Source organism: Nerophis lumbriciformis, linkage group LG26, assembly GCF_033978685.3.
Source record: "Nerophis lumbriciformis linkage group LG26, RoL_Nlum_v2.1, whole genome shotgun sequence".
Taxonomy (NCBI): Eukaryota; Metazoa; Chordata; class Actinopteri; order Syngnathiformes; family Syngnathidae; genus Nerophis; species Nerophis lumbriciformis.
The window spans coordinates 29,009,495-29,022,180 of NC_084573.2; the positions used below are offsets into that span (position 1 = coordinate 29,009,495).

Sequence of the window (12,686 nt, forward strand, 5' to 3'; positions counted from 1 at the left end):
ACGCTAAGCTAGAGCGCTTAAATGTAAACAAAGTGGTCAAATTGATACAAATAGACATAAAAATACCAAGTATAGTATCAGTATATGGTCGATACCACAGTAATTAAGTCAGTACTTTTATTATCGAAAACATTTTTTTCTTGGGCCGTTTCTTGTTATAGTTTACAGGAATTTATACAAGAAGCCATGCTAAACGCTAAGCTAGAGCGCTTGAATGTAAACAAAGTGGTCAAATTGATACAAATAGACGTATAGTATCAGTATATGGTTGATACCACAGTGATTAGGTTGATACTTTCATTATCAAATTTATTTTTTTCTTCGGCCGTTTCTTGTTATTGTTTACAGGACTTTATACAAGAACCCATGCTAAACGCTAAGCTAGAGCGCTTGAATGTAAACAAAGTGGTCAAATTGGTACAAATAGATGTAAAAATACCAAGTATAGTATCAGTATATGCTCGATACCACAGTGATTAGGTCGATACTTGCATTATCGAATTTTTGTTTTTCTTCGGCCGTTTCTTGTTATTGTTTACAGGACTTTATACAAGAAGCCATGCTAAACGCTAAGCTAGAGCGCTTAAATGTAAACAAAGTGGTCAAATTGATACAAATAGACATAAATAATACCAAGTATAGTATCAGTATTTGGTCGATACCACAGTGATTACGTCGGTACTTTCATTATCGTAAAAATTGTTTCCTTCGGCCGTTTCTTGTTATTGTTTGCAGGACTTTATACAAGAAGCCATGCTAAACGCTAAGCTAGAGCACTTGAATGTAAACAAAGTGGTCAAATTGATAAAAATAGACGTATAGTATCAGCATATGGTCGATACCACAGTGATTAGGTTGATACTTGCATTATTGAATTTATGTTTTTCTTCGGCCGTTTCTTGTTATTGTTTACAGGACTTTATACAAAAAGCCATGCAAAACACTAAGCTAGAGCGCTTGAATGTAAACAAAGTGGTTAAATGTATACAAATAGACGTATAGTATCAGTATATGGTCGATACCACAGTGATTAGGTCGGTACTTTTATTATTGAAAAAATTGTTTTTCGGCCGTTTCTTGTTATTGTTTACAGGACTTTATACAAGAAGCCATGCAAAACGCTAAGCTAGAGCGCTTGAATGTAAACAACGTGGTCAAATTGATACAAATAGATGTAAAAATACCAAGTATAGTATCAGTATATGCTCGATACCACAGTGATTAGGTTGATACTTTCATTATCAAATTTTTGTTTTCATTCGGCCGTTTGTTATTGTTTACAGGACTTTATACAAGAAGCCATGCTAAACGCTAAGCTGGAGCGCTTGAATGTAAACAAAGTGGTCAAATTGATACAAATAACGTAAAAATACCAAGAAGAGTATAAGTATATGGTCGATATCACACTGATTAGGTCAATACTTTCATTATCGAAAAAATTGTTTTCTTCGGCCGTTTCTTGTTATTGTTTGCAGGACTTTAAACAAGAAGCCATGCTAAACGCTAAGCTAGAGCGCTTGAATGTAGTAAACAATTTTTTGATAGAAAAATCGACAGTAATGATACCAAGTATTGTATAAATACAGTATATGGTCGATACTACAGTGATTAGATTATTTTTATCATCGTAACAAAACCTTCCCTTTCCAGTTTTTCTTTACAGGACTTTATACAAGAAGCCATGCTAAACGCTAAGCTAGAGCGCTTGAAAGTAAACAAAGTGGTCAAACTCATACAAATAGACATAAAAAATACCAAGTATAGTATCAGTATATGGTCGATACCACAGTGATTAGGTCGATACTTTCATTATCAATTTTTTTTTTCTTCCTTCGGCCGTTTCTTGTTATTGTTTACAGGACTTTATACAAGAAGCCATGCTAAACGCTAAGCTAGAGCGCTTGAAAGTAAACAAAGTGGTCAAACTCATACAAATAGACATAAAAAATACCAAGTATAGTATCAGTATATGGTCGATACCACAGTGATTAGGTCGATACTTTCATTATCAATTTTTTTTTCTTCCTTCGGCCGTTTCTTGTTATTGTTTACAGGACTTTATACAAGAAGCCATGCTAAACGCTAAGCTAGAGCGCTTGAAAGTAAACAAAGTGGTCAAACTCATACAAATAGACATAAAAAATACCAAGTATAGTATCAGTATATGGTCGATACCACAGTGATTAGGTCGATACTTTCATTATCAATTTTTTTTTCTTCCTTCGGCCGTTTCTTGTTATTGTTTACAGGACTTTATACAAGAAGCCATGCTAAACGCTAAGCTAGAGCGCTTGAAAGTAAACAAAGTGGTCAAACTCATACAAATAGACATAAAAAATACCAAGTATAGTATCAGTATATGGTCGATACCACAGTGATTAGGTCGATACTTTCATTATCAATTTTTTTTTTTCCTTCGGCCGTTTCTTGTTATTGTTTACAGGACTTTATACAAGAAGCCATGCTAAACGCTAAGCTAGAGCGCTTGAATGTAAACACAGTGGTCAAATTGATACAAATAGACATAAAAATACCAAGTATAGATAGTATCAGTATATGGCCGATACCTCACTGATTAGGTCGATACTTTCATCATCAAAAAAATTTATTTCTTCGGCCGTTTCTTGTTATTGTTTACAGGACTTTATACAAGAAGCCTTGCTAAAGGCTAAGCTAGAGCGTTCCAATTTAAACAGGGGTGGGCTCTCGATTGATACAAATAGAAAGAAACTACACCAAGTATCAATTTATCGTTGATACTACAGTGATTGGACAGATATTTGTATCATCACAAAATTGTTTTTTCGGCTGTTTTTTGTCATTGTTTATAGGACTTTATACAACAAGCCGAGCTAACCGCTAAGCTAGAGCTCTGGAGTGCAGACACGGGTGGGCAGGATGATATCAATATAAATCAGTAACAAAACCAAGTATAGTATCAGTGTATGGCTGATACTACAATGATCATATCAATATGTTTATTGTCACAAAACAAAAGGTGTTTACAGGACTTTGAGGCTTTATACGAGAAGCCAGGCTAAACGCTAAGCTAGAGCTCTCGAATGTAAACAGGGTAGGCGCCCCATTGATACAAACAGTAACGATACCAAGCACAGTATCAGTTTATGATCGATACCACTGTAATTAGAGCAATATTATTGTTTACAGGACTTTGAGGCTTTATACGAGAAGCCAGGCTAAACGCTAAGTTAGAGCTCTCGAATGTAAACAGGGTAGGCGCCCCATTGATACAAACAGTAACGATACCAAGCACAGTATCAGTTTATGATCGATACCACTGTAATTAGAGCAATATTATTGTTTACAGGACTTTCCACAAGAAGCCATGCTTAATTAGGGATGGCTAGCGAATCTGGTACTTTTTTTGGCACCGACCAAAATGCGCCGGTCCTAACAGGCACCGAGTCACATGTTGCGGTAACCAGGTTGCCGGCACTTGTCGATCACTCCAGCAGCACTGAGAGCGGACTCATCCAAACTACCTCTATGTCGCCATTTTCAATGCCAACAAAGAAATTGACTTCAAAAAACGCGCCAATGCAAGTAAAATTAAATCTGCTAGCTTGACGCTAATACACATTGGTTTTGCTATTGACATGCTACTGATTAGCAATGGCCATTTCAACGCTTTCAAATGTGTTGGTAATGAAAACCACAACTAAGATGCAGGTTACAAATCGAACGGCTGGTGTGTAATAAGTACATAACTTACAGCATTAACACTTCTTAGGGTGCAACAATCACCATCAACTATACGCTAGGGCCATCTATTGTCTGTAATTGCAACTTAATGTCAAATTGAAATGAATACTAAAACACGTGATAAGACAAAACGACAGGATAGCGGTTATAAATGTTGCAATAAAAAAGAGATTATATTTGTTATCAAAAAATATATATATTTATTAAACACACAAAAGTACCAAAAAAACTGCTACCGGTATCGATTCCTAAGTATCGGGAATCGGTACCGTATCTGTTCAAATGTAAAAACGTACCCATCCCAATGCTAAACGGAAAGCTAGAGCTCATGAACGTCAGAGGTGGTCGACCGATTTATACAAATATCGACAATAACGATACCAAACAGATACAACACTACTATTATAAGACGCTGGAGGGGGTCTTTGAATAGATCCCAAGCCTCCTCTTATTAGCAGTTTTTACAATTTATAAAACGCAGACAAAACGAGCAAAATACGTAAATATCACATGTTATTACGGGTGTGACGGATACTACACTACTATTATAAGACGCTGGAGGGGGTCTTTGAATAGATCCCAAGCCTCCTCTTATTAGCAGTTTTTACGATTTACAAAACGCAGACAAAACGAGCAAAATACGTAAAAATCACATGTTATTACGGGTGTGACGGATACTACACTACTATTATAAGACGCTGGAGGGGGTCTTTGAATAGATCCCAAGCCTCCTCTTATTAGCAGTTTATGATTTATAATACGCAGACAAAACAAGCAAAATACGTAAATATCACATGTTATTACGGGTGTGACGGATACTACACTACTATTATAAGACGCTGGAGGGGGTCTTTGAATAGATCCAAAGCCTCATCTTCTTGGCAGTTTTTTACGATTTATAATACGCAGACAAAACGAGCAAAATACGTAATTATCACATGTTATTACGAGTGTGACGGATACTACACTACTATTATAAGACACTGGAGGGGGTCTTTGAATAGATCCCAAGCCGCCTCTAATTAGCAGTATTTTATGATTTATAAAACGCACAGACAAAACGAGCAAAATACGTAAATATCACATGTTATTATGGGTGTGACGGATACTACACTACTATTATAAGACGCTGGAGGGGGTCTTCGAATAGATCCCAAGCCGCCTCTTATTAGCAGTTTTGTACGATTTATAAAACGCAGACAAACGAGCAAAATACGTAAACATCACATGTTATTACGGGTGTGACGGATACTACACTACTATTATAAGACACTGGAGGGTGTCTTTGAATAGATCCCAAGCCTCCTCTTATTAGCAGTATTTTACGATTTATAAAACGCACAGACAAAACGAGCAAAATACGGAAATATCACATGTTATTATGGGTGTGACGGATACTACACTACTATTATAAGACGCTGGAGGGGCTCTTTGAATAGATCCCAAGCCTCCTCTTATTAGCAGTTTTTTACGATTCATAAAAGGCAGACAAAACGAGCAAAATACGTAAATATCACTACGTGTGTGACGGATACTACACTACTATTATAAGACGCTGGAGGGGGTCTTTGAATAGATCCCAAGCCTCCTCTTATTAGCAGTTTTTTACGATTTATAAAACGCAGACAAAACGAGCAAAATACGTTTAAAAACACATGTTATTACGAGTGTGACGGATACTACACTACTATTATAAGACGCTGGAGGGGGTCTTTGAATAGATCCCAAGCCGCCTCTTATTAGTAGTTCTTTACTATTTATAAAACGCATGCAGACAAAACGAGCAAAATACGTAAATATCACATGTTATTACGGGTGTGACGGATACTACACTACTATTATAAGACGCTGAAGGGGGGTCTTTGAATAGATCCCAAGCCTCCTCTTATTAGCAGTTTTTTACGATTTATAAAACGCAGACAAAACGAGCAAAATACGTAAATATCACATGTTATTACGGGTGTGACGGATACTACACTACTATTATAAGACGCTGGAGGGGGTCTTTGAATAGATCCCAAGCCTCCTCTTATTAGCAGTTTATGATTTATAATACGCAGACAAAACAAGCAAAATACGTAAATATCACATGTTATTACGGGTGTGACGGATACTACACTACTATTATAAGACACTGGAGGGGGTCTTTGAAAAGATCCCAAGCCTCTTAGCAGTTTTTTTACGATTTATAAAACGCAGACAAAACGAGCAAAATACGTAAATATCACATGTTATTACGGGTGTGACGGATACTACACTACTATTATAAGACACTGGAGGGGGTCTTTGAATAGATCCCAAGCCTCATCTTCTTAGCAGTTTTTTACGATTTATAAAACGCAGACAAAACGAGCAAAATGCGTAAATATCACATGTTATTACGGGTGTGACGGATACTACACTACTATTATAAGACACTGGAGGGGGTCTTTGAAAAGATCCCAAGCCTCTTAGCAGTTTTTTTACGATTTATAAAACGCAGACAAAACGAGCAAAATACGTAAATATCACATGTTATTACGGGTGTGACGGATACTACACTACTATTATAAGACACTGGAGGGGGTCTTTGAATAGATCCCAAGCCTCATCTTCTTAGCAGTTTTTTACGATTTATAAAACGCAGACAAAACGAGCAAAATGCGTAAATATCACATGTTATTACGGGTGTGACGGATACTACACTACTATTATAAGACGCTGGAGGGGGTCTTTGAATAGATCCCAAGCCTCCTCTTATTAGCAGTTTATGATTTATAATACGCAGACAAAACAAGCAAAATACGTAAATATCACATGTTATTACGGGTGTGACGGATACTACACTACTATTATAAGACGCTGGAGGGGGTCTTTGAAAAGATCCCAAGCCTCTTAGTTTTTTTACGATTTATAAAACGCAGACAAACGAGCAAAATACGTAAATATCACATGTTATTACGGGTGTGACGGATACTACACTACTATTATAAGACACTGGAGGGGGTCTTTAAATAGATCCCAAGCAGCCTCTTATTAGCAGTATTTTACGATTTATAAAACGCACAGACAAAACGAGCAAAGTACGTAAATATCACATGTTATTACGGGTGTGACGGATACTACACTACTATTATAAGACGCTGGAGGGGGGTCTTTGAATAGATCCCAAGCCGCCTCTTATTAGCATTTTTTTACGATTTATAAAACGCATGCAGACAAAACGAGCAAAATACGTAAATATCACATGTTTTCACGGGTGTGACGGATACTACACTACTATTATAAGACGCTGGAGGGGGTCTGAATAGATCCCAAGCCGCCTCTTATTAGCAGTTTTAACGATTTATAAAATGCACAGACAAAACGAGCAAAATACGTAAATATCACGTTATTACGGGTGTGACGGATACTACACTATATGGAGGGGGCCTTTGAATAGATCCCAAGCCGCCTCTTATTAGCAGTTTTTTACGATTAAAAAACGCACAGACAAGGGATATACTTTTCTTTTTTTTTATTCCTTTCACCAAATGACACCGTCCACATTGGTTGACCTCCGACCCCTTTCAGCAGCAAAAATGTCAAGGTTGCCGGTTGGATTACATAACGGCTGCGCGTGAGGCGTTCGGGATGCGTGTCAGTGTTTGCTCAGGCCTAAAGGGAAGAGTTTTAACATGTGGGGTTGGCGTGGGGGGGGGGTCATGTTTGGAGAGTGCGCCTATCCACGCATGCACGCACGGGACATCACACGCACCACACATGACCCGCCGTCGCGCAACTCTCTGCACATCTGCGTGGAAATTTTGCAACACTAACATAAGCCCCCCCCCGTCCTTATTTTTTTATTGTTTTTATTTACTCCAATAATCATCATTCGATCGTGCGTGTGCGCGCGACAACGTAAAACTACGTGCTGAAAAATAAACATTTTTAAATATATATATTTTTTTTTTTAAAAGACAGATTTGCGTGTAAGGCGTGCGTGCGCGCGCCGTGATTACGCGCTCCTCTCCAAATTAAAATGTGCATCTGCCAAAGCGTGCACACTGCGGCAATATAGGCAGCAAAAAAAAATTTGAAAAATTTGAAAAAAAAACTAAACATCCTAGAAAAGACCCAAATCTAAGCAGGAAATAGGCAGCGGTGGTGCGTTCACGTACCCGCGGTTGCTACTGCTGCACGAGCTTGTGCGTGATTATATTGCAGATATCTCAGACTGTGTGTGCGTGTGTGTGTGTGTGTGTGTGTGTGTGTGTGTGTGTGTGTGTGTGTGTGTGTGTGTGTGCATGCACTCACCTGTTTTAGTCAAGAGCGCCGACATGGTCCACGCCACGAAGAGGACACTGCAGATGAAGCACACCTGCACAAAAAGCATCTCCCTCCTCTTGCGAACTTTAAAGATTGTCGCCATGATGCTCTTCTTGGACGCGTTCGCGGTGTCGTCCTGCTCCATGCCGCTTCCACTTTTATCTCCCGATTTTTATTTTTTTTAATTTTTTTTTTGTAGCGTCCTTGACAGCTGAAGAAACTGCACCCCCCCCCTTCTTTTTTCTTCCCCTTACGTTTCAAACGCAACACAGCCGGGATGATGTCCTCATGTCGATGCCGATCGCCGCCGCTGCTAGAAATTCAACGCAGCGATGGAGGATCCACATCCAGTCCAACCTGCATGTTGTCCCGGCGAGAAGAGGGGGCGGGCAGCGGGGTGGTGGTGGGGGGGTAAAAGAAAAAAGAAAAAGAAAAAAAGCCGATATCATCCGCTGCTAGATCCTCTCTGCTCCTTGTAGTTTGGCGGTGTGCCTCCGAAGGCGCCAATGTCCCGTCATCAAGCTGCGTGGGGAGCAAGTCCACGCACCTGCGCCTGATGAGCAGTCACCCCGAGTGCGTGTGCATGTGTGTTAATTGTCACGTTCAGGCAGCAGCAGCAGCAACCTCCTGTCCAAGCAGCACACACACACACACACACATATATATATATATATATATATACATATATATATACATATACACCGTCCCCTGCTCATGATTCCTGCAGGAAAGAGAGAGCGACGACCTTCACCCCTCATCAATGAGAGTCCTAAAAAAAAAAGAAGGCATGCTTTAATTTTTTTGCTTCATGTGATCACAGCAGGATGATATTTGTGTTGACATAATTTTTATATATATGTATATATTTTATTTTATTTTTAAAATTGTTTTTTGGTGTGACACAATTTTGTATGGATGCTCAAATGGGGACATAAATAATAAATATTTACATAATTATTTAAATGTGCCAATAATCGATTATAATTGGAATTAAACACATGACTGTGCTATTAATGGTGACATTAATTTAAAGTTTTATATATATATATATATATATATATATATATATATATATATATATATATATACTGCGATGAGGTGGCGACTTGTCCAGGGTGTACCCCGCCTTCCGCCCGATTGTAGCTGAGATAGGCTCCAGAGCCCCCCGCGACCCCGAAGGGAATAAGCGGTAGAAAATGGATGGATATATATATATATATATATATATTTTATTTTTTTTAGGTTTTTTTTGGTATGACAATTTTGTATGGATGCTCAAATGGGGACATAAATAATAAATATTTACATAATTGTTCAAATGTGCCAATAATTGATTATAATTGGAATTAAACACATGAGTGTGCTATTAATGGTGACATTGATTTAATGTTATATATATATATATATATATATATATATATATATATATATATATATAAAAATTTATTTTATTTTTTTATTTTTATTATTTACTTATTTATTTATTTATTTTTTTGTATGACACAATTTTGTATGGATGCTCAAATGGGGACATAAATAATAAATATTTACATAATTATTTAAATGTGCCAATAATTGATTATAATTGGAATTAAACACATGACTGTGCTATTAATGGTGACATTAATTTAAAGTTATATATATATATATATATATATATATACTGCGATGAGGTGGCGACTTGTCCAGGGTGTACACCGCCTTCCGCCCGATTGTAGCTGAGATAGGCTCCAGCGCCCCCCGCGACCCCGAAGGGAATAAGCGGTAGAAAATGGATGGATATTTATATATATATATATATATATATATATATATATATATATATATATATATATATATATATATATATATATATATATATATATAATTTATTTTTATTTATTTTTTTTGGTATGACACAATTTTGTATGGATGCTCAAATGGGGACATAAATAATAAATATTTACATAATTATTTAAATGTGCCAATAATTGATTATAATTTGAATTAAACACATGAGTGTGCTATTAATGGTGACATTAATTTGATGTTATATATATATATATATATTTATTTTTTTTTAGTTTTTTTTTTGGTATGACAATTTTGTATGGATGCTCAAATGGGGACATAAATAATAAATATTTACATAATTGTTTAAATGTGCCAATAATTGATTATAATTGGAATTAAACACATGAGTGTGCTATTAATGGTGACATTAATTTAATGTTTTATATATATATATATATATATATATATATATATATATATATATATATATATATATATATATATATATAATTTTATTTTATTTTATTTTTTTTATTATTTACTTATTTATTTATTTATTTATTTTTTGTATGACACAATTTTGTATGGATGCTCAAATGGGGACATAAATAATAAATATTTACATAATTATTTAAATGTGCCAATAATTGATTATAATTGGAATTAAACACATGAGTGTGCTATTAATGGTGACATTAATTTAATGTTATATATATATATATTATTTTATAATTTTATTATTCAATCAATCGTTTCATTATTTCAAAATTGTATGAATGGGTAAATTGTGTCTCTCAAAGTGAGTCATCAAAGTCAGCGGGCGGGGCATGAACAAAGTAAAATGATTATTTTGGCCTGAAACCGGAAAGTTTTTTGAATACATGGCGGCTCAAGTGGGTATGGAGGATCAAAAGGGACAAATATAAATAAATAAATTGATAAATATTTCCATAATAATTTGAATGTGCAATTTTTATTTTTATTGTATACATAAATGTTTCAATATGTCATTATTTTTTAATGTAAACATATGTGAATATATAAATGTATATATATTTATTATAGTTTAATTATTCAATCAGTCGTTTCATTATTTTAAAATTGTATAAATGGGTAAATTGTGTCTGTCAAAGTGAGTCATCAAAGTCAGTGGGCGGGGCTAACATGAATCTGGTCCAATGATGTCTTTTTCAAAACATGGCTAAAGTAGGGTCAAAATGGACAGAAGTAAATACAGTACTAATTACATAATTATTTAAATGTGGCATTAATTGAATATGATTGGAATGAAATGCTGAAATGTGCTTTTAATTTTGTTATTAGTTAATTTAATGTAGATAAATAGATAGATAGATAGATAGATAGATAGATAGATAGATAGATAGATAGATAGATAGATAGATAGATAGATAGATAGATAGATATTATCTTACCATGTAAATCGGGATTTCAATTGTTATTTATTTCATTGACTTAAATTTGTCAATTGTGTCCTTCAAACTGAGCCATCAAAGTCAGTGGGCGGCTCAAGTAGCTATGGAGGGTCAAAAGGGACATACATAAATACATAAATTAATGAATATTTCCATAATGATTTTAATGTGCCATTATTTTTTTAAATTGTAATTATATACATAAATGTTTCAATATGTCATTGTTTTTTAATGTTAACATATGTGTATATGTATATAAATGTATATATACTGTACATATATTTACATATATACACATTATTAATAATGTGTATATATGTATACAACTATACACACACACATATATATATATGCATGTATAAATATATACACATATATACATGTATATATATATCTGCATACGTATATATATATATACATATACATACATACATATACATGTATACATGTATATATATATGTACATATACATACATACATATATATATATATATACATATACACATACATACATACATATACACATACATACATACATATACACATATATATATATATATATATATATATATATATATATATATATATATATATATATATATATATATATATATACACATATATATATATACATATACACATATACACATACATATATATACACATATATATATATATATATATATATATACATATACATATATATATATATATATATGTATATATATATACATACATGCATCTGTCAAACTCAGCCGTCAAAGTCAGTGGGCGGGGCTAACATGAATCTAGTCCAATAATTGCTTTGGTCTGAAGCCTGGGATTTTGGAAGTCTTTGAAAACATGGCGGCTAAAGCCTGGCGCATACTCTCTCGTCGCGCAGCTTGCGTAGGCGACGCCGTCATGCCCCCTGTCCCTGCGTGGCCTCCCACGAGCCCTACATGCACCTCCCAAAAATCCGAGTTCCGCATCGTGATTGGTCAGTTTTTGCTTAGGAGGGTCCCTGAACACAGGCGAGTATACTTTGTGCTGGAAATGCACAAATGATGGCATGAAATGAAACCGTGATTAAACATTTGCATGACAACTGATATTGTGTACTTAATATCTCGGTGTGCTCTAGAAATAATGACCGAATGCGTCGTTTTTTTTAACTTATTGTGTTCTTGTTCCGTCCAGAAGAAGTCACAAAGTACGACGCTCTTTTTAACTTTTATTGCCAATCGTGTGCTAATAACAGGTTCAAATCCGACGTCCATTAAAAGTAAACTGATGATTGTGAAGGATTAGTCCCAGTGTAGGCAAATATGTCCACCTTGTCATCAAGAAGAAAAACACGGTATCAAGACACCGCCCCTTAGTGTTTTGGAAGAGAATTACAAAAATGACTTTGACGTCCACAAAATAAATAATTAATTAAATGAAAGAATAATTATTTTGTGAATTAAATAATAAAATTTGGAAAAA

General features: G+C 35.1%; 1 protein-coding gene across 2 annotated transcripts in view; it reads right to left on the bottom strand.

The window, feature by feature from the left end:
- Positions 1-8,626, bottom strand: part of slc24a4b (solute carrier family 24 member 4b) — a 131,875-nt gene extending 123,249 nt beyond the window's left edge. Inside the window, exon 1 of one of the 2 annotated variants that reach the window (XM_061987056.2) lies at positions 8,002-8,626. In XM_061987056.2, coding sequence (XP_061843040.1) covers positions 8,002-8,158 — 157 coding nt within the window. In that variant the 5' untranslated portion in view covers positions 8,159-8,626. The remainder of the gene's footprint in view (positions 1-8,001) is intronic. The other variant, XM_061987055.2, reaches the window with a different exon arrangement.
- Positions 8,627-12,686: the final 4,060 nt, after the last annotated feature.